The following is a 20,221-nucleotide window of genomic DNA, read 5'->3' as shown; positions in this document are numbered from 1 at the left end:
AAGACGATGTTTAAAGTAGAGCAGTTTTGTCTAAGGTCCTTGTAAGAGAGGAAGATTAAAGAAGATTGTGTTTTCCAAGTGTCTACCATAAACCTGTCAAATGTGCTAGGACAGGGTGTGTGCGTGTGTGATAGCATTGAATCATCACTGGATCCTGTGAGCTAGGTAACACTGGCCTCATTTTACACATGAGGTTACTGAGGCTCAGAGCATTTCTGTGGCTTGCCTAAAGTCGCAGAACTACTGGGTACCGAGACCAGGATCTGAGATTGCCAAATCCGAAAGCTCTTTCCACCTCCCTCTCTACCTTGATCGTCATGTCACCATTGTCCTTGGAAGTTGGTATCAGGGTCCTCACCCAGATTTGCAGAGAAGATCTGCTGACCAATCTGAAGACCCCTCCTGGGACCTGACTGCTCATACCTTCCCCTGTTGGTGGGTGGGCCTTGGCCAAAGGCCCCCAGAAGGCAGGAATTTGGGTGAAGTGGGTGGAGGCCCCACATGACTTACAGGTGACCTTTGAGCTTGTCTCAGCAGCCAAAGGGTTGGACTCAACAAAAATAATACTCACAGCAACAGTGGTCATGGGACAGTACCAGGAGTAAAGTGGCCCCTGTTTGCTGAGGAGGTACCATGCTGAGCTCACTTGGAGCTCAGTTCGTCACCCACGTGGTCTCTGAAAGAGCCCTGGGAGGCAGTTGCATTCGCCCATGTGATAGCCAAGGAGGCCAAGGCCCCGGGCAGTGAAGGGACTTGAGGAAGATCACAGTGCTGACCAGTGGGAGTGGAGCAGATGAAGATGACCGTCCCCATCTGGCCACTGACCCTTTGCCCTGACAGAGGTGTCCTGCCTTCTTGAAGCCCTTCTTTCTCTGTTTCCAGGACACCCTGTTCTGATTCCCCCTTCTTTCTCTGCCCACTCCTCTGTGGGGTCTTTTCTCCTTGTACCCTGTGACTGCCCACGTGCCCTGTTCAGTCCTCAACTCTCCGTCCTCGACTCTCCCCTGCAGCTCTGCTCTCCTGGGAGGTCTCCCTCACCCCAGGAAACCCCCTCCACCCCTATCCTGAAGCCTCCAGAGTGTCTGGATGCAGGTCAAGCCTTTTGCCTAAGCTCCAGCCCTATGGACCCACTGGTCGATGTCCCCTCTACCCCAGAGTCAGCCTTCCCCAAACTGGCCTTCTCATCCCCTCCTCTTCTGTGGCTGTCCATCCACCTGGAAACCTGTGAGTTAAGGGAGCCATTATCGGGAGGAGCTGAACTTAGAGGATGAGCTCACACAGTCAGTAGGCAGTGGGGCCAGGACTCAAACCCACATCCTGTGAGCCTGAGTGCTCATGTGGTCTCTCTGGCCTGGGAATACTGAGGGGTTTTAACCCTGTGGCCTCCCCTGACTACTCCCACAAAGGTGGGGACAGAGGGGCAGCTGTCCCTGAGTGAGGAGAAGGGCTGGTGGTCCTGACCCTCTTCGTCCCCCATCTCTCACTTTCTGACTTCCCAGGCAGCTCCAGGGCTTGTGGGGAGTGCTAGGTATATGCACAAGTGTTTTGTGCGTGTTGGAAAAGCAGGGCCTAGGGGGTGAGACCGTGAGATCATGACTACAGCTGGGGTCCATCAGGATGGTCAGGATGGAAGTCAGGAGAAGCAGACCCAGGATCTAGCCACAGGGCCTCAGGCTGGGACAGAGGCCAGGATCCAAGGGTCTCAAGACCCCAAGTTCCCAGAACCTCAAGGGGGCCCAGGCCCCACAGTTGGGCTCTGCTTCTCTCCTTTTGAGGACACACTTTTAGGCTAGAACTTGGAATCTGAACCCTCATCCCAGCCCAAGAGCTGCTTCCAGGATAGTACTAATGAGCTGCCACAGTTTAAAGTAGGGCCCCAGCAGTCTGGGCTGGGGGCTGGTCCAACAGAGCTGGAGAGGAGCCTCTGTCTCCACATGATTTTCCAAGGGTCTCTCACCCCTTCCTTCACTCAACAAACACTTGCTGGGTCCCACTGTGCACAGACTGGGAGCTGGGAACAACTGCAGCAGTGACAAGACCGGCCCCTGTCCTTCAGGGGCTCACAGTCTGTCAGGGGCCGGGGGTGAGTAAGTAGATAACTGTTCACTCACTTGTCCTGTGCCCACAGTCTCCCCAGGCAGAAGGTAGCCGAGCAGTCTCAGGGCCCCAGCATTTGGGTGCCAGGACCCCTCAGGGAGGCTGTCCCTTGGGAAGGGGGCAGGAAGCAGGGCTGTGTTGCAGGTCATTCTTCCGAGGTTGAGAAGTTCACCTGCATGTCTGCCCACGTTCCTCCTGCTCTAAGGCTGCGTCCATGAGAAAGGGGGTCCCCAGAAGAGGGGATGTTCAAGTGACCCATCAAGAAGGATTCCAAGTCATGGCAGATCCCCCAGCATTGTCTCACCCATGGCTCTCCCTTGCCCAGGGGACTGTCATTCTGTCCCCTAGGGCCATGGTATTGACTGACAGCTGGACCCTCTCTCCTCTGCCTAAGAAGATGGCTCCCAGGGCTTCTCCCCAAGCTAGGCCACAGGGTGGGCCACAGCTGGACATTCCAAAGGCTGGCAGATGGCACAGGTGGGGACCCTCCTTGGCCCTGCACCATCTCCTGTCTCAACAGAGAAGAAAGGGCTCTATGGAAAACAAGGCCATTCTCCCCAGGGAAGGATAGAGGATGTGACAGTGCCTGACAGACTGGGGCTTGCGTCTGGCTTTGGAACAGTTGCAAAACTCTGTGGGTTGTGGTTTTCCCCGGGCCATATGGAAAGACTACCCCTGCCCTGCTGCCTCCCTGAGCTGCCAGGGGGAGGGGAGCCTGTTGACCATAAGGGGCTCCCCTGAGAAGAGCAGGGCTATTTCAGATGAAAGTGTGGGTGGGGATGTGGGGAACAGCACTCTCGTTTCACAGGAAGATTTTTCCCTTTGCCAGAATGCTCATCTCAGATTTCCTTGGAAGGTGCCATTTCTGATTTCCAGAGCAGTCCCCGCTCCTTACAGGAAAGTGCAAGGGAAGGAGCAGGCCCTTGTGGATGCAGAGAGGGCTGGCCTCCAGCTGACATCCCCCTTATAGCCTCCATTCTCGAAATTGAGACCCACCTGTAGTGGTGTAGCACCATCAACAATTAGTGGTGGTTCATTAGAGTCCAATTAATAAATGGAACCCAGGAGGAGAGCCCATCACTTTGCCGAGAATAACAGCCCCACTCACGCCTTAAGTGGCAGCCTCCCAAGAGCTCAAAACCCACAAGGACCAGATGCACTGGGGGCTGGAGGAGAGGCAAGCATGGGGGGGGTGCGTCGTGGATAGGCTGTTGTCTGGTGAGGTGGGAGAGGCGAGAGAAGGAAGCTTCAGACTAGACACTCCTTGCCTCAGCTCTCTCAGCTCCTCCTGTATGGAGGCTTTGGTGCTGTCTTCTTGCCCAGCTATTCCAGGGGAGCTTGGTCAAGGCCAGAGGTATGAGGGCCAGGGTTATGAGAGCCAGGGCTTCCCCCGCACACACACACCTGCCTGTCTGGCCTCAGAGGACAATGCCTGTGGGTGTGGGGAGAAGAGGGCTGGAGAGGAAATGAAGTCAGGGAGGACCACAAGCCTCACCTTCCTCTCTGACTATTCCAAGACATGCTCTCAACCTGTTGATCCTGGATAGGCCAGGCGGCCCTTCCCCAGACCTACCCATGAGCTCATGGCTCCTCAGAATCTCAGGCTGTATTCTCAGATGGGGAAGGTCCTCCTTTTTATCTGTTCAAGCCCTGGTTTCTCCAGGAATCATTCCCTCCCTCATCCAGCCCAGTCAGGGTCAGAGACACAAGAATTCAGCCTTTGACCCACCCGTTCAAATGACCATCTCTTGCATCCTGTTCCTGTTGCATAAAGCTGAGCATCTGGGCCAGGAGGAGGTCGTGAGGTCTTTCTATGCCTTCCAGGGATGGAATTAGGCCTGTGGCCTGGGAGTCTGTTGCCTCTTGGGCTTCTGGAGCATAGAGGCTGGCCTTTGTGGCTCAGGGGCCACATGGAGGGTACAGGTATAGGGGAATGAGGCCTAGTCATGACACAGCAGCATCTGGCCGGCAGGAATCTTAATCTCAACCTGTTTTCCCTCCTCCCTCTAAGTTTCCCTGTGAGAGAGTGGCAGAGCTGTGGAGGATGGGTCAGAAGGTCCCAAGGCCTCTTATTCTGCCACCTAGTCGCCTAAAGGTTCTGCCCTCTGTCGTATCCTTCTCCATCTACCCAACCACCCAGGGATTCTGGGAATATCCCTCTGGTCTTTAGGATTTACGAGCCTGCCCAGCCAGGGACCCAGCAGCCAGAACAGATCCAAATTAGAGTGCTCCTGTTTCTCCAGATCTTCCAGGGGCTGCCCTGGCATTGGCACTGAGGACAAGTCAAGTGGCATGCATCCTTCCAAAGCTCCACCCAGGTGGAAGCCAGACTTTGTTCATGCTCTGATGCTCAGGAATGTGGAAGACAAAGAGGGCAAGCAGAGCAGGTGTAGGAGGGGGGCTTAGGGACCATGGAGGCAGCTTGAGGGCTGGGAGACAGGGCAGGTGGGTAAGGAGATCAGGTACAGCATGGCACACAGACCTCTGTCAGGCAGCCTGCGTGTGTGTGTGTGTGTGTGTGTGCATGTGCACACGTATGCACATGCACCCATGCATGCACATATGTGCTTGTAATAGAAGGGGGAAGCAGAAGAGTCCTGGAAAACTTCCTGGATACAAGGACAGTGGCACACAGGTCCCACCCTGTGGTGTACATCCTAGAGGGCATTCAGAGGACAGGGGAGGGTGGGGAGTGACGCAGGAGCTTGCTCACTCCCAGTCAACATGCTGTGCTTTTCCAGAGCTCACCTCCTCTCACAGCTGCAGCCCTTGGGAACCAGACAGTGCGTTCCCCTTAGTTCTGACCTCACAAAGGGAAAGCAGAGCCCTCCCTTCCCTCTCACAGCTGTGCTTGGGCCTGGCTGGAGTTTGTCAAACATACACACCCCTCCAGCGCCCTGAGGGGTGGGCCAAGTTGAGGGGGCTTATATTTCCTGCAGCCTGGGACTCAGGAGCACTGCATTGTGCTTCTGAACCCCACCCAGTCCCATCCTGGGGTGGCTGCCCTGCCCCCAGGGCTGGATTAAGTCTGAGGCCCAGTACCTGGCAGCTCCCCAGTGGCTCAGGCTGGGCTGTGTGGAGGCAGACGCCGGAGGGGCTCCCTGGACTCTGAGACTGAACTGGGTGACCTAAGCTCCATCAGAGGCCTGAAGGATCCTAGAATTCAGCTTCTGTGCCCGACTGGGGGCACAGAACAGGGGCTGAGAGCAGAGAGTGAGCTGGCTCCCTTCTCCTATTCTGGGAGGAATGAGAGGCCCCTCTAGCCCTCATTTCTAGAATAGCATCAAGGGCTTGGAGGAGTCAGCTGTGCCAAGAAAAGCCATTACCCTGGCAGCCTCCCTCCACCTGCTAAAAGCCTCCCTCCTTCCCCTGGGGCTTCACCCCTCAGGAGTTATTTCTCCTCCACTCACCTAGCCCTGCCTGACCTCTGTGTTGAGTGAAGGGAGGGGAGAGAGAGACAGAGGGAGAGAGAGAGAGAGGGAGGGAAAGAGAGGGAGGAAGAGAGATGCTTGCTTAACTCTTTCTATGCCTGAGCCAAGTCAGCACCAGCAGGCTTCCTTGGTTTTAGCCATCACCCTTCCCCATCTCCTTCCACCTGGAATTCCTCCTGTCATATGCTTAGGAGATTGTGTAGAGAAAGGTAGGGGACAAGCGGCTGAAGCCATGGAGGTGGGGGGGACGGTGGAAGACAAGCTGGCAAGTTCGGGTCACAGGCTCCAACCTTAGTGGTGTCACCGCACTGCTGCGACTTGAGCCCATCACTCATCCCTGGTTCTGTCCTCTTTGTGCACCAGGAAGCGCTCAGGGATGCAAGTACCACGTGCCCTGCAGGAGCAGGTTTGCTATTTGGGTGTAGGAGGTCAGACTTCCTCTTACAAGCCTCCCCGCAACACTCCCCACTTAGTGCTTCTGCCTTTCTGCCGCTCTACCCTCTGTCCAGGAAGGGAGGTGTGGGGAGCAGAGAGGAGGATTGGAAGCTGGTGAGGGGCTGCTGAGAGCTCTGCGTCCTCTGACCTTGGAGAAAGCTGAGGGGGAACCAGGGCACAGAGTGGCAGGAGGAGGGGCCCAGGTTGTACTCCTCAGTTGGTAGAGGTAACAGCGCTGGAGGAAGGGACCCGAGGAGCTGGGCTCCACCACCCCACAACCTTGCTCCTTCTCTCCAGCCTGGCAGCTTCCCACACCCCTGGGCCAGAGGAACCCCTTTGCAGGTATAGGGAGGCAATGGCTATGTCTAGGTGGGCACCAAGTCTGGGGGACTCTAGGGCTCCAGCTCTGTGGGCAGCGCACCCCTTTTCAGCTTAGCCTTCCCCCAGGACAGCCCTTTCCCTTTCACATGGCTGAGTAGTCAGGCAGCTTTGAGAAACACCCAGGTTGTTTTGTGTCACAAATGAGGGACTAACATGAACAGGGGCCTTCTGAGTGCCAGAGCTCAACATGCTTTCTTCCGGACCTTATAATCTTCCTCAGAGGGAGGTGCTACTTAGAGAAGAGGAAACCGAGCCTCGGGTGGGAGGCAACCTGGCCAGGAGAGAACTATGGGCTCAAAGCTAGCTCCAAAGCCTGTAGTCTGTCTGTACCTTGGTCACAACAGCCAGAGACGCCCAGTTGCAGGACCAGAGTTAGGGTCAAGATGGGGAGACACTAGGCCAGGGGAATTCAAATGATTGTTATTATCATTACCAGTATTATTATTAACACTTTCGTGGTGCTTAACAATGTGTCTGGTACTTTACACATATTAATCCATTTCCTCCCTGCAACAACCCGATGTTCTCATCCCTATTTCAGAAATGGAGGAAGTAAAGCACAGCAAGGTTAGTGTACCTTGCCCAAAGTCACACAGCTACTTGAGGGAAGGCTCACAGGCTGGGGCTGTTAACATATGGGGCTCTGAGCTTCTGGGTCGACTTCCCTGCTCCACACTCCCTTTGGGGGGACATGGCGGTGGGGCCAAGGGCTGGTGAGGTTGCCGTCTCTGCTTCCCACCCTGGGGTACTATTTGTGCATGATGCCGCCCCCTCCTGAGTGTGTGGTGTGGCTCCCCCTGCCACAGGCTCTCTGAGCTGATTCCTCACCCATGATTGCTGCAGTTAATGTAGCAGCACCTTTTACAGCGCTGATATAATAAGCTCCTCAACAGAAGCAGCATTAACTCTCTCACTCAACTGTTTGATGGCTCCAGATCTCAGGGACACTTATCCCAGGTACCTGTGGGATCCACTGAGATGCAGTGGGCCCAGGCCCAGGCCTCACCTCTGACAGCCTGACCCTGCAGGACCTTGAGGGTTTGCTGGCCAGAAATCCCTCACCACTCCCTGCCCTGCCCCATGCCCAGCTCTAAGTGGCTAGCCCAGGGCCTTGCACACAGTGGGTGCTGCAGAAGATGGTGGCACATGGATGCCCCATTGAAAAGGCTCAGATCCAGGGTAGCTGGGCCAGAAGCTTAGGGAGATGAAGGTTAAAGGAAGTACCAGCCAAACAGGCACCATGCAGCCCAGAGAGGCTTCCTCTCACCAAACAGAACCTCAAGAGAGGGTCAAGACAGGGAAGTGATGCACTCAGGTGCCTGCTAGAGAGCCCTGACCTGGCAGGAGGTAGGAAGTCAGACAGGCAAGGTGTCTACTTCCACACTCCACCCTCAGCCTCTGGTGGCTTGGTCACTCAGGCAGCAGGGCAGCGGATAGAGGCCTGGGATGACATGAGTGTCTCTGCCTGGGAGGGAGCTCTTCATGCTCTGTCCACCCTTTGCTCAGATTTACAGATGGTGGGGTCCTAGAGGGGAGAGAAACAGGCAGGGTGCTCTCCCTCTGACTCAACCTGCCCCTCCCCCCCACCCCAGGAAAACTGCATCGGAGGAAGGCAAGAACCAGATCTCCAGGGCAGTCACATCTGTGCCGAGGGAGCCCACCAGAGCCCCCATCTGGGGGGACACTGTCAAAGTGGAGATCCAAGCTGAGGATGCAGGGCACGAAGGTGAGGCGGGGGCAGATGGGGGCTGGCACACTCGGGAGGGGTGCAAGGCAGAAGCAAGCTCTGTCTCGGCACAGCTGGAAGCCACCTGAACGTCTCCTTGGGCTCAGTTAAAAGCACTTTAAAGGAAAAAAATCATAATGCTGTCATGCCTCATCTCCCCAGCCTGCTCGAAAAATGAGTTGTTCCACATAAATGAATTTTCCAGACAATGAAAGCTTATCTTTTTTTACGACCGTTGTTATTATTTTCATGGTTGTTATTACCACTGGCTCCCACTGGAACGGCACATTACAGCTTCCTGGCACATCCCCATGCATTGCTCACTGGATCACTCCTCTCAGGACGAGCAGCGCTGCTCTGTTGCTTAGGTGAGAACACCGAGGTTCAAGGAAATTATGTCACAGGCTCAAGCTGAAGTCATCAGTAAATGGAGGACCCCCCGATCAGCCTTCCGTGCTCTCAGTGTAGCTCCTGAGCCCTAGCTGCGTCCCTAGAATGGCCCCTTATCCTGCCTGTCCTCCCCAAGCACTGCCCACTGTCAGACAGTAGGGTCTCTGTGCTTCTGAGGTCGAGGGACACGCTCATAGAAACTGCCTAATAGTTCTTGCTCCTCCACTGTCCCCCTCAAGCCTCAAGTCCCCAGTTTGGCGAATTCTGACACTGTAAGCAATTTAGGAGCAGAAAACCAGCTGCTAAAAATGGTGGAAAGGGAGAGGGGAAAGGGGTGAAGAGCATCAGTAAAAGGAGAAGTAGCTGGTTCTAGGTCAAGCCCAAAGATTCTTTTTTTTCTGCTTGTAAAGGAAGGGATAGGTGGAGCTGTCAGGAAGATACGAAAGAGGAGGAGAACTTCAAGCAAAAGCACATGTGCCCCTGTGTGTGCATGTCTTTGTGAATGCCTGCTTGCCAGTTCACATGCACGTGTGAACATTGTACGTGTGAGTGAGTACGAGCTTGTGACTGTGCCTATAGGCATGCATGTCTGTGTATCCTGTATGTGTGTCTGCATGCACATGTCTGGCTTCAGCAGGGGGTCTTGCATGCACCTAGATTTACCTGGGAGCTGGTGTGTGCCTGGTGGTGCATAAACGTGTGTAGTTTTGTGTGTGTGTGTGTGTGTGTGTGTGTGTGCGTGTGTACATCTCTACAGCTGACAGGAAGTTAGGAGTTGTGCTGAGTGGACCTGGGCTGTGATCCTGCCCTGGGCTCTACACATCTGGGGTTATTACAGGAAAGAACACGATGAGTCAGTGTCCTTGGGGCCCATCTGTGCAGCAGAGAGGGGAGCAGGACTCACTGCAGGAGGGGCCGGAGGGTGGGGAGGCCTCATGGCCAGGCATGGAATATTGGCAGACACCTCTCTGCAGATTGAAGTAGCTGGATGCTTGTTGGAACCTGGTTGGAACTGGTTGCTGTGGTGATGTCTGCGGTGGGGGGTGGGTGAGATGGGGGCCAGGCCAAGAGGTGGGGGAAGGGCGGGAGAGAGCTCAAGGATGTGTTAATGAAAAGCAAAGGGGAGTTGCAAACCCTGTGTCAGGGCCAAAGCAGGCTTGTTGGCCACACAAAAGGAGCTGTGGGAGGCCGGAGGGGCACAATGCCCAGAGAAGAAGCTGATGAAGCGTGTTTGTAGCATGGAGACAGGAATGGGGAGGGATGGCTGTCCATTCCCCCCAATTAGAGCTCATCTGCTGGCGGCCCACACAGAGCTTCAGAGATTGAAGTAGCAGGGAGAAACACAGGGCATTCACCCCTTGTTTGGCCTCAGTAAATTCCAACTGGATTTGGGGACTCAAGACCTATGGGTAGTGGCTGTAGGGGGCTGTAACCTCCACAGCTACTGTTGTAGCTTTGGCTGGAAGCCCTGGAATCCTTCAACTGAGTTTTTTTCAGTCTGTCAGGGCTAGGTGAGTGTAGGGAGCACTGCAGATGGTTAATGAGCAGGAGAATGGTGACAGTTATTAGGAGCATTTTCTTAGAATTTTATAGGTTGAAAAACACAACAATTTTAGGGTTAGAGTTAGGGTTAGGATTAACAGCAATTATTAGGAGAGAGAGTTTTTCTTCTTTAAAGTATTAACATTTTGCAGAGCAGGAACATGAAGCTCAGAGAGGTTAAGCGACTGGCTAAAAGTCACAAAGCAAGTTGGTATATTGGTACTAGAAACCAGAGCTCCTGACTTCATATCCCTTGCCTTACTCTACTTTCTTCAAGGCAGCATCAAGGCCCTTTGGTGCCCATCTCCCCCTCTTTCCTTTGAGTTTGAATCCCATATGGCCTGTTCTTGAGGGACTTGGCAAGTGTTTTACCCTCTCTATGCATCCTAGGTAACTGTGGGGAGGAGAATGAAAGGAAGAATAATTAGAAAAGCCCTCACCTTCCTCCTCCACCCCCTCATTCAAATGACCCACCAGTTCCAAGTGACCCAGCAGCTCTGTGCTCCCAGTGATCCTGCAGAGCCGGCAGCTGTCCCTGGTGCTGAAATGTCCTTGTCTCAAGAAGAGAGGCAGAAAGCAAGGGGCTACCCAAGAGGCTCCCTTAGATACACCCGTCCACCCCAGTCCTCCCTTTCCCATTCTTCTCTAGATCTCTCTTTTATCTCCTTCCCTCCCCCATCTCCCTTATTCCTCCTACCTCCTTCCCCTATCCATCTCTTCATTTCTTCCTTCTCCATCTCCTCTTCTTCCTCAAATCATACGTTTCCAAAGTGGGAAGATACCCACAGGGTCACAGAATCCATCCTCTCCTAGCAGCCATTTACTAGCTGTGGGATGTTGATCAAGTTATATAACCTCTTGGCACTCCAGTTTACACATTTAAAAAACAGAGACGGTGATTCCTACTTGAAGGCTGGTGGTAGGGACTTGTTGGAATAATGGCTCAGGAGTGCCCATCCCCATGCCTGGCATGCAGTGGATGCTCCTAAGCTGGCCCACCATGATTATTTCCAGGTCATTGGTGTTCTTCCCATTAGTGTACTATACAACAAAAGCTATTCTCTTTGGAAGGATTTTAAGTGGTACATCCTTCTTAGTGTTTAGTTTTCATTTACTTGGAGTATACTTTTATTGATATTTGCATCAAAAGATTTCTTGAGCAGATCACTTTTCCTTACTGAGCCTCAGTTTTCCCTCCACAAGATATGGGGGAGAATTGCTTGTTAGGCCCCTAACGGCACCTAGCATGAAGCCTTGCCCTGTGCAGGAGCTCAGACACTGCTTGTTAAGTTGTGTGCATGTGTGTGTTCCATACATGTGCATACATGTTGACTCTTCAGTGTGGGCCTGCTCCCCTGCTCTCAGCAGTGTCTCTCACCTCTCACTGTCTCACCTCGCTAGGAAGGACAGTGGTCAGCTAATCCCTGACCTCCACCTGTGTTCACTTTTTCTCTCTTCAGATGTGATCCTCAAGGTGGCAGACAATAAAAAGAAAGAGAAGCTGTTGTCCTTCCAAATCCCCATCAAGTACTTGCGTGTCTTCCACCCCTACCACTTTGAGCTGGTGAATGTGAGTCAAAGCCCTGGTATCTGGGTCCAAGTGGGCCTGCGATAGGTAGTGGGAGAGCAGGTGGGAACCAACTTGATGCCCCCATCTCTCCGTCAGAGCATCCCTGGGTATCCCATGCCCACCCAGCAGTATGACAACTCTCAGACCACTTGGGTTTAGGAAACACAGCTCCCAGCAGGTAGGAATTCTCTGAATAAGAGTTTGGAATTCTCTGAATTCACCTCCAGAGAACAGCCCAATAACATAGCATATCTGCCACATTAAATGAATACACCAATTAAAGATAGATTCTCATTTCATGTATGTTTAAAGAGTGAGAATGTATCTAAAAATAAAAGAAATACAGTATTTACAGAGTACCTACTATGTTCCAGGTTCTGGGCTAGATGCCATACACACCATCTCTAACCCTCAAGGTGAATTCTATTTTGAATACATAGAACTGGGACTCAGGGAGAAGAATCCTCTCATCCTGGGTCACAGAGCAAGTGAGTAACAGAGTCAAGGGTGACCCCAGGTCACACTATGTCCCATGCTAGTTCTTACTGTGTTGCCTCCACATGTTGCTTTGTCAGGAGAAAGGCCCAGGAGTGTTGGGGTATGTGGGAGATAAAGTGTTCCTTGGAATGCACCCTTGAGTGGACAATGGGAAGCCTGGAGTAGGGAGCCTCAGGGCCCCTCAGTTCATGGTCTGAACCTCTCAGGCCAGCTTCCCTGCCTCTTCCCCTCCCCATTGCTGATTGATGGAAGGAAGAAATCACTCACTGTTCAAGTACTTTTTAAGCACCTACTCTGTGCCAGGCCCTGGGCAAGAGGTGAACAGAAGCACGACTTTCCCTCCCTCTGTGTGCATTCCAGACCCTTTTGGTTGTTTAGAATAAAGAACAATATGACGTGTGTTGGTATGGATTCCTAACCTAGGTCTGTTGCTTGCCAACTATATGTCCATAGAAAACCCCCTCCATTCCTCATCAGCAAAATTGAGGCAATATCTCTCCTGGCATGGCCATTTGGAGGGTCAAGTGCAATGATGAGCATAAAACATCTAGCAAGGTACCTAGCACATAGTAGGTGCTCAGTTCAGATATATTCTGCTCCCTCCCTCCCCCAGACCCTGGCACTGACTTCCTTTCAAAGCGACTCCTCAACCATGCCCCTTCAGGTCTTTATCTTCCCTAGGCTCTAAGAGAACCCCAAGCCCAAGGCCTCAGGATGAGATACCTCAGGGGCAGGCAGGGAAGGGAAGGCCCAGAGAGATTAGTGACTCACCTAAAAGATTCAGCACTTCAGCTGTACTTCTGGGAGCATCACAGAGACCTCCTGGCTCTCTGTCCACTTACAACCCAGACCTTGTTATCACATCTTTACAAAGAGAGCAGGCAGGCAGTGGTCCTTGTGAGGGCAATGAAATATTCAAGTAGAAAAGGGAAGATTTATTATATTGATCTCCTTGGAAGGGCTCACAGGGACCATGAGCTTTAATTATCAGCTCAGAGCCCCAGCGGAGCGATGCCAAGTGATTGTCTGCAGAGGGCTGGATTTATGGCAAGGGTCTTCCCCTTAGTCACTCTCCTCCTTGTGTGTCTTCTTCCCCCACCCTTTCCCCAGCCCACTGAGCCTGGGAAAGCTGATGAAGCCACTGCCAAGACCCAACTGTATGCGACAGTCATTCGGAAGGGCAGCTTCATCCCCCGCTACATTGGCCACAACCACACAGCTCTGGAGGTGCTGGGACTGGGCCTTTAGGGGTCGGGTGGGGTGGTGTGGGAAGGGGCCAGGGGTTGAGCAGATCCCAGGCTCTGCTCTTGGCCATCTCTAACTGGCCTGATGGTGTGGGGCAGGGATGTCTGGGGAAGAAATTGAGAAAGAAAAAAGCAACTACAAAATAAATTGAATTACCATGTTGTCATCTGGGGAAAAAAAAAAAAAGGGGGCAACTGGATATTTCAAAAATAGCCAAAGTTGTTTGTATAGAACCTGCCCTGGGGTGGCAGGGATGATGAGGATAAAGACGATGATGATGCCTAAACTTTTCCAGAACTTTCCATGGATACAGGCACTACCCTAGCCTTGCCTTCCCTTGCTCTACTCCTCACGCACCATTCGTGGAGTGCTGTAGAGACAATAAGAAGCTCCCAAACCCTGTGTCTCCCTGAATCTCATGGGGAGAGGAAGAGAGTTCCCACCTTGGCTCACATTCTCTGGTGTTTTCTTTCTTATTCTGTCCGTCCTGGAGTAGTAACCCTGACCTAGGGCCTACATCCCCTAAATGAAAATTCTAGGGACCTCCCCACCCTTCCTGGAGTCCCGTTTCTAAAGAGGTTTGTCTGGTCTTCCAATTAGGTTTTCATTCATTCATTCAACAGTTATTTTTGGAGCTTCTTCCATTAGTCAGTCCAGGGATGGGCTCAGCTTGGGGGATGAGCTCACTTCCATATATGCCCCTCACCGTGCCCCCCCCATTACCTTCTATCCATAGGCCTTTCAGGTAGCCTAAGGAGGACTGGTGATGCTCTGGGAAGATGTGGTCCCAGGACTTAGCCTCTCTCCCTTTCCCCCAGCCTTCAAACTGTCCAGGGTGGCAGATTAAAAATCCAGTCATGGGCTGAGTATGATCAGGGTGGGAGCCAGAGGGAGCTCAAGCTCTGGGCTTTCCCTGCTTCAATACAGCTGATCTGATCTGCTCCATAAGACTGTAAGCCTGGCAGGGCAAGAAGTGTTCTTTAGCCTCATTTCACAGCTGGGGACACTGAGACCCAAAGGGAGTTTGATATGGCAGCCCAGAGCTCCTGACCCACATCTCTGCTTCCCCACAGCCACCCTTGGATGCTAACATGTGTCTCACCTGCAGGCACCCTCTGCTCCTCTCTCCCTCCTCTCTTTGATCATGGTTTTTTTTCCCTGAGGACAGCCAGCACTTCACACACACACACACACACACACACACACACACACACACACACACTCCAAGGAAGAGTGACAACAGCTTGGCCTTGCTGTCCCCCAGCCACACCCCATAGAGAGGGGACCACACCTCAAGACCTGGCAGAACTTTGGCCTGCTGGGCACCCCTACCCCCACCCCATGGATCTGCTCCACCCCCACCCCAGCCCTCTGACTTGTCTCACAGAGTCTGGGCCTCTCTGCCTTCTAGCACCCTGCCTGCCCCAGCGCAGATGACCCCCTGTCTGCTCCTGACAGCAGATAGGAGAGCGCAGTGGAAGAAGAAATTGCTTCTGTGACTCACCAGGCAGTCACGAGCAGGTGTGCTTGGGCAGCTGTCTCATTCACACCTGACCATTCAGCACAGAACAGTTGTAAATTGGCACACCCACCTGCACACTGACATACACGCATCTCTAAGCCCTCCTCTCAGCCCTTACAGCTGTTAGAGTCCATGTGAGCAATAGAGCCTGACAGGGTCCAGTGAAATCCCTCAGGCCCAGACCCTACCCCCCTCCAAAGTTTGAAATGCCACCATCAAAGATTCAGTCCTTTGGGAGTTCCAAAGGCGCAGTGTGTTAAGAATCTGACTATACAGCTTGGGCCCCTGCAGAGGTGTGGGTTTAATCCCCAACTTAGCACAGTGGATTAAAGAATTCCATGTTGCCCCAGCTGTGGCTTGGATTCAGTTCTTAGCCCTGGAATGTCCCTACACTGTGGGTGTGGCCATTAAAAAAGAAAGGAAGGAGGGAAGGAAGGAAGGAAAGGAAAGGAAGGAAGGAAGGAAGGAAGGAAGGAAGGAAGGAAGGAAGAAAGAAAGAAAAGAAAGAGAAAAGAAAGAAAGAAAGAAAGAAAGAAAGAAAAGAAAGAAAGAATCAGTCCTTTGAATTTGGTGAAGGGATTCAGTCTTCAGAGGTCTGAGAGCTGAAAGGTCCTCCTCACTATCTTAAACCCTTAGCAGCTCACGCCTGTGTGGAGCACGCGGGCAAGCAGCTGAGATGGGCTCTGGCAGAGGGGCTCGGGAGAGGGATCCAGAACAAGCCCCTATTCCAGGCACATTCCTCTCATTGAAGGCGGAGCTAGGACTAGGGAGAGCGTGGTCCAGCCTGGCAGGGTCCTCTTCCCATCCTGACGTGTTCCCGAGATGTGGCACCTCAGCTGCATCCAGAGCCCCTTCCTCTTCCTGAGCCTCTTCCCAACAGTGCCACGTAATTAGGATCCCACCCATCCTCCAAGACCAACTCAACCCCAGCGCCTCCCTGAGGCCACTGCCTGTCCTTCCCACTTCCTTCCCCTCCCAGGTCTCTGGTATCTCTCTCTCTCTCACTCATAAACACAGCCGACCTCTCCTTCACCTGTTCTCCCCTTTTCTCTTTCATCAGTGGGATTCATTTGTCCCACAAACACATATTGAGCTTCTGCTGTGTGTCAGGTACTTTTACTAAAAGCTGGGAATACAGCAGTGAATGAGATGAACATGGTCCCTGCCCCTGCAGAGCCTGAGATCTAATCAAATGGACAGAAAATAAACAAGAAAGAAATTAGAATAACCCAGCAATGCTGATGCTATGGAAGAGGCACCCTAGGGGCTGGGTTACTTTAGTAAGAGTGGTCACAGACCACCTCTCACAGGTGGTGATGTTTAAGCCCTACGGGAAGAGAAGGAGCCAGCCACCGAATTGGGGCTGGGGAGGAGTCTAAGCAGTGGGATCAGCACACTCAAAGGCCCTGAAACAGAAGCAAGTAGGGTGTGTTGGAGGGGTGAGATAGAAGAGGCTGGGGGTTGGCAAGAGATGTGGGCTAAGGGGCAGACAGGCCAACACATGCAGGTCTCTGCTAGCAGGGTAAGAATTATGGAATCCATTCTAAGGGCAGTGGGTGTGGGGCAGAGGAATGAGATGATCCAGTTCAATTTTTTTTCTTTTTTTTCTTTCTAGGGCTGCACCTGCAGCGTGTGGAAGTTCCCAGGCTAGGGGTCGAATCAGAGCTGCAGCTGCCAGCCATAGCCACAGCAATGCCAGAACCTTAACCCACTGAGTGGGTCCAGGGATCGAACTCACACCTCCGTGGATACTAGTTGGGTTTGTTACTGCTGAGCTACAGCTGGGACTCCCGAATTCATTTTTAACAAGGCTGCTATTGCTACCATGGGAAAGGGGATAAGTTGGGGCCAGGAGTAGAAGCAGAGGCCAGTGAGGGGTCAGAGAAGTAAAAGGAGCCACAGAAATCACAGCTGGCGGGTGGGATGAGGGCTGAGGGGGCAGTGAGGGCCATTGGTGGACAAGGGTGAGGACCAGGAGTCAGTTCAGGAGCTGCTAGGAAGACAGTGTAAGTGTGTGGAGAATCAGGGCCTTCTCATGCCGCCTTCCCAAGGTCTGGCCCAGGGCCTGAAAGAGGGCAGCCTTGAGCCCCTGTTGAAGAACCTGGTGAGACAGGAGCAGAGGTGTGGATAGAGGGATGATCTCATTGTTGGGGAGAAAGATGGTGGGCTGGCCATGTCCCTGACAGGGCCCAAGGCCACCCCAGGCTCACCTGTCTCCTCTCTCCCCCAGGTCTTTCTTTGGGGCATCAATGAGCCCCTGGCCAATAACCCCAGCCCCATGGTGGTCGTTGCCCGGGTGGTTCCCAACTACAAGGAGTTTCAGTGAGTGGGGCCCGGGTGGATATGGGCGGGGAGATGGGGGGAAGGGTTGGAAGTTGTGTGGAGGCTATATACCTGCCCTCCCCATGAGGCTCTTCAAACCTCCTCAGTGGAACCGAAGTCCCAAGAAGCTGCCATAGCCCTGGAAAGAGGCAGCTCAGACCCTTCACAAGAGCAGGGTTGCGGGAGAGAGTGAGCATACAGAGGAGAGGGGTCCTTGGCTCCTCCAAACCGGCCTCCCCACCTCCCACCCACCATATCCCTCCCACTCTAGGGCCAAGGCACCATCCATCCAGTGCTTGTCCCCAAACTTCATATCCTTTCATCCTGCCTACAAGTCCCCTCCCTCACCCTCCTGGAGGTCTCCCTGGCCCCAGCCCTGGCTCGTCTCCCTCATACCCCAGCCTCCTTGGGGGTTTGGTGGATTCACAGTCCTCAGGAGGGGATGCAGGCTAGTGAAGTCAAGGCCACAGTGAGTCATGGGGAAAGGAACCTGGAAGCTGCAGGTCATCTTGTAGCCAAGATGAGCTTTCTCAAGGCTTGGGTCAGCCATTGGAAGGACCAGGGTCCACCACCCGTCTGGGTGTCCAGACGTGAACTATGCAGGTCACTGCACTTTCCTCTCCCACCTCAATCCAGAGCTTGTGTGGGATTCCTCGGCTGCCGGGCCTGGGCACAGAGCCAACAGTGCTGGATACCCGCAGTGCTCCTGTGCTGACCCCTGTCTCTCTGCCTCGCCAGGGTCAATCAGGAGAACCAGGACCCGGCATCCCTGGGGCTGCCTATCACCCAGCTCTCCTTCCCTATCCCCTCCGTGATGAACTTCGATGTCCCTCAGGTTAGCCGGAACGGGTGCCCTCAGGTATGGCTCTTTCCCTCATTTGCCCTCTCAGTGGTCCATTCTTTCTAGTAACGCACTCACTCACTCCTTTGTTCACTCGGCTGTTCACTTGACTCTTAAGGGTTTACTTGTGATAGAACATGGTGGAAGATGATGTGGCAAAGAGGGTATATGTCTTTATGACGGGGCCACTTTGCTGTACAGCAGAAATCGACAGAACACCGTAAATCAACTGTAATAAAATAATTACCTAAAAAAAAGTTTACTGAATCCCGCCCTGTACCCAGGGCCTTGTCTGTCCGTGCTGAAGCTGCCCTCGGGGATGCTGAAGATGAGGAAGACAGGAGTGACACGCGTGAAAATGTTAAATATCAACACAAGATAATTATAATTAATAACCAAGCAGGAGGGACTGTCGGAGCTGTAAAAGTCAGAGGAGAGAAGACACAAAAGGACACATATTGTAGGATTCCACTTAAATGTGGTACCTGGAATAGGCAAATTCATCGGGACAGAAAGTGGAATGGTGGTTGCCAGGGACTATGAGGAGGAGAGAATGGGGAGTTACTATTCTTCAGTGGGTACAAATCTTCTATTTGGGATGACGAAAATGTTGTAGAAATAGACGGTGGTGACAGTTCTACAACACTGTGAATGTACTTAATGCCATTGAATTTACACTTAAAAATGGCTGAAATGATAAACTTTATGTCATGTATATTTTACCACCATAAAAAGATTACTCAGAGCTGAGAGGGATGTGAAGCCTGGGTGATGGGGGCAGGTGTCCGGACATAGGACTGCTGAGTTTTTAATAGGGGAGGGTTGGCGCAGGGCGACTGAGAACAGTAGGAGCACAGGTGTGGAGATGGGGCTGCACAGGACACGATGAACATCAGGGCTGGAGAGGAGGGTGGCGGGTTTGAGTACGCTGGGGCGGGGGCTGTGCAGGTTGGGGCCAGTCCAGGGGGATGGCCTCACTGATCTCTTCCCATAGCCTGCACTTCATGGGAACTTGCCCCACGTGATGGTCCCAACATGCCGAGAGGCCTTGAGGAAGATAAGAGTGCCTGGGAGGTCCCTCCTGTGGTCTGCCAAACTGTTCACGCCTGGCATGGCAAATATAGAATGAGGTACCCCTACGGAGCCCCAGCCCTCATTTAAAGGCAAAGACATTTGAAGAAGGCTTAGACACGAACAAGAGTGATGGAGGCAAGGAGGGGGTGAGACAGAGGGGGACTCCGGGGACAGAGGCTCCAAACCTGAACCAATCCTCGGCCTGATTTCCCCAGAGTCATTTCACACATGGCCCTGCATTTGCCCAGAAAATTATGAACAAATCAGCAGGCAGTCCCGAGGGGCAGGAGGTGCTGGCTGCTTTAATGAGTGAGCCCCCTCCCCATTCCAGGACTTCTCTAGCTGCCTTTGCTGCCTAACTAGTCTGGGGTGGGGTGGGGAGTATCCCCAGTGCCTCTTGCATGTGTGGGACTTAAGGCCAGAGGTCCAGTGACGGCAGGACATTTGCTAAAGGTCACCCGGCACCATGGCAGCCAGTACAGAGAGTCCAGGTGCCAGCAGTGAGAGGACAGGGGCAGGCTTCTGTGGCACAGGTGGGGAGAGAGGGGAATGGGCAGAGCCTTACCTGGAAGGGACACTAGTCAGCAGCTCACACACACCTCTGCCCTGTCCCCTCTCTAAGCATCAATCTCCTTGCCTCCGTTTAGGGGGTAAGGGTTTGGACTAAGTAATTTCTAGGACCTGCCTCTCTGACATCTTGGGGTGCTGTGGTGTCCCACCAGTGGCTCACCAAGCCAAAGCCTGGCAGACCTGGGTTTGGCCCCTCTTCTGTGATTTACTGGCTTTCTGACCTTTGACAAGCTTCCTAATTCCACCAGTTCCTGATTCCTGCCTTATCAGGCTGATAGGAGAACATATGGGGGTAACCTGTGCAAAACATCCAAGCTAAATGGGTTCAGACCCTTTCAGAGCTGCCAGTGCCCCCTCTGAGGCCAGCCTCACCATTGTTCTTGTTACATTTGGCTACAAGTAACATAAACCCCAACTCACATTAACTTCAACCCTAAGGATATTTATTGTCCCACATCTGGTGGGGCCCCATGTAAGACGGCACCAGAATTGGTTAATACTTGGGCTCAGCATCCTCCTCAAGGACTCAGGATGTTTGCAATATCCCTCCTGGATAAACAGCACATGAGGGAAAAAT

At 53.0% G+C, this 20,221-nt stretch overlaps 2 protein-coding genes across 31 annotated transcripts in view; both read left to right on the top strand.

The window, feature by feature from the left end:
* The window catches only part of ARID3B (AT-rich interaction domain 3B), a 491,508-nt gene that overhangs the window by 119,530 nt on the left and 351,757 nt on the right, over window positions 1-20,221 (top strand). The window lies entirely within an intron of this gene.
* CCDC33 (coiled-coil domain containing 33) overlaps window positions 1-20,221 on the top strand; it is a 118,816-nt gene that overhangs the window by 28,012 nt on the left and 70,583 nt on the right. For all 29 annotated transcript variants that reach the window (XM_084968739.1, XM_084968736.1, XM_084968735.1 and 26 more), the window contains 5 exons: window positions 7,937-8,070; window positions 11,463-11,572; window positions 13,181-13,297; window positions 17,068-17,159; window positions 17,898-18,018. In XM_084968739.1, coding sequence (XP_084824865.1) covers window positions 7,937-8,070; window positions 11,463-11,572; window positions 13,181-13,297; window positions 17,068-17,159; window positions 17,898-18,018 — 574 coding nt within the window. The remainder of the gene's footprint in view (window positions 1-7,936; window positions 8,071-11,462; window positions 11,573-13,180; window positions 13,298-17,067; window positions 17,160-17,897; window positions 18,019-20,221) is intronic.

This window comes from Sus scrofa, chromosome 7, assembly GCF_054392235.1.
Source record: "Sus scrofa isolate SSC_HxYL_T2T_F1_AM1 chromosome 7, Sscrofa_HxYL_maternal_Yorkshire_Landrace_v2.0, whole genome shotgun sequence".
Taxonomy (NCBI): Eukaryota; Metazoa; Chordata; class Mammalia; order Artiodactyla; family Suidae; genus Sus; species Sus scrofa.
The sequence above is the reverse complement of the archived record's forward strand: the minus strand, read 5'-3'. Positions and strand labels throughout refer to the sequence as shown.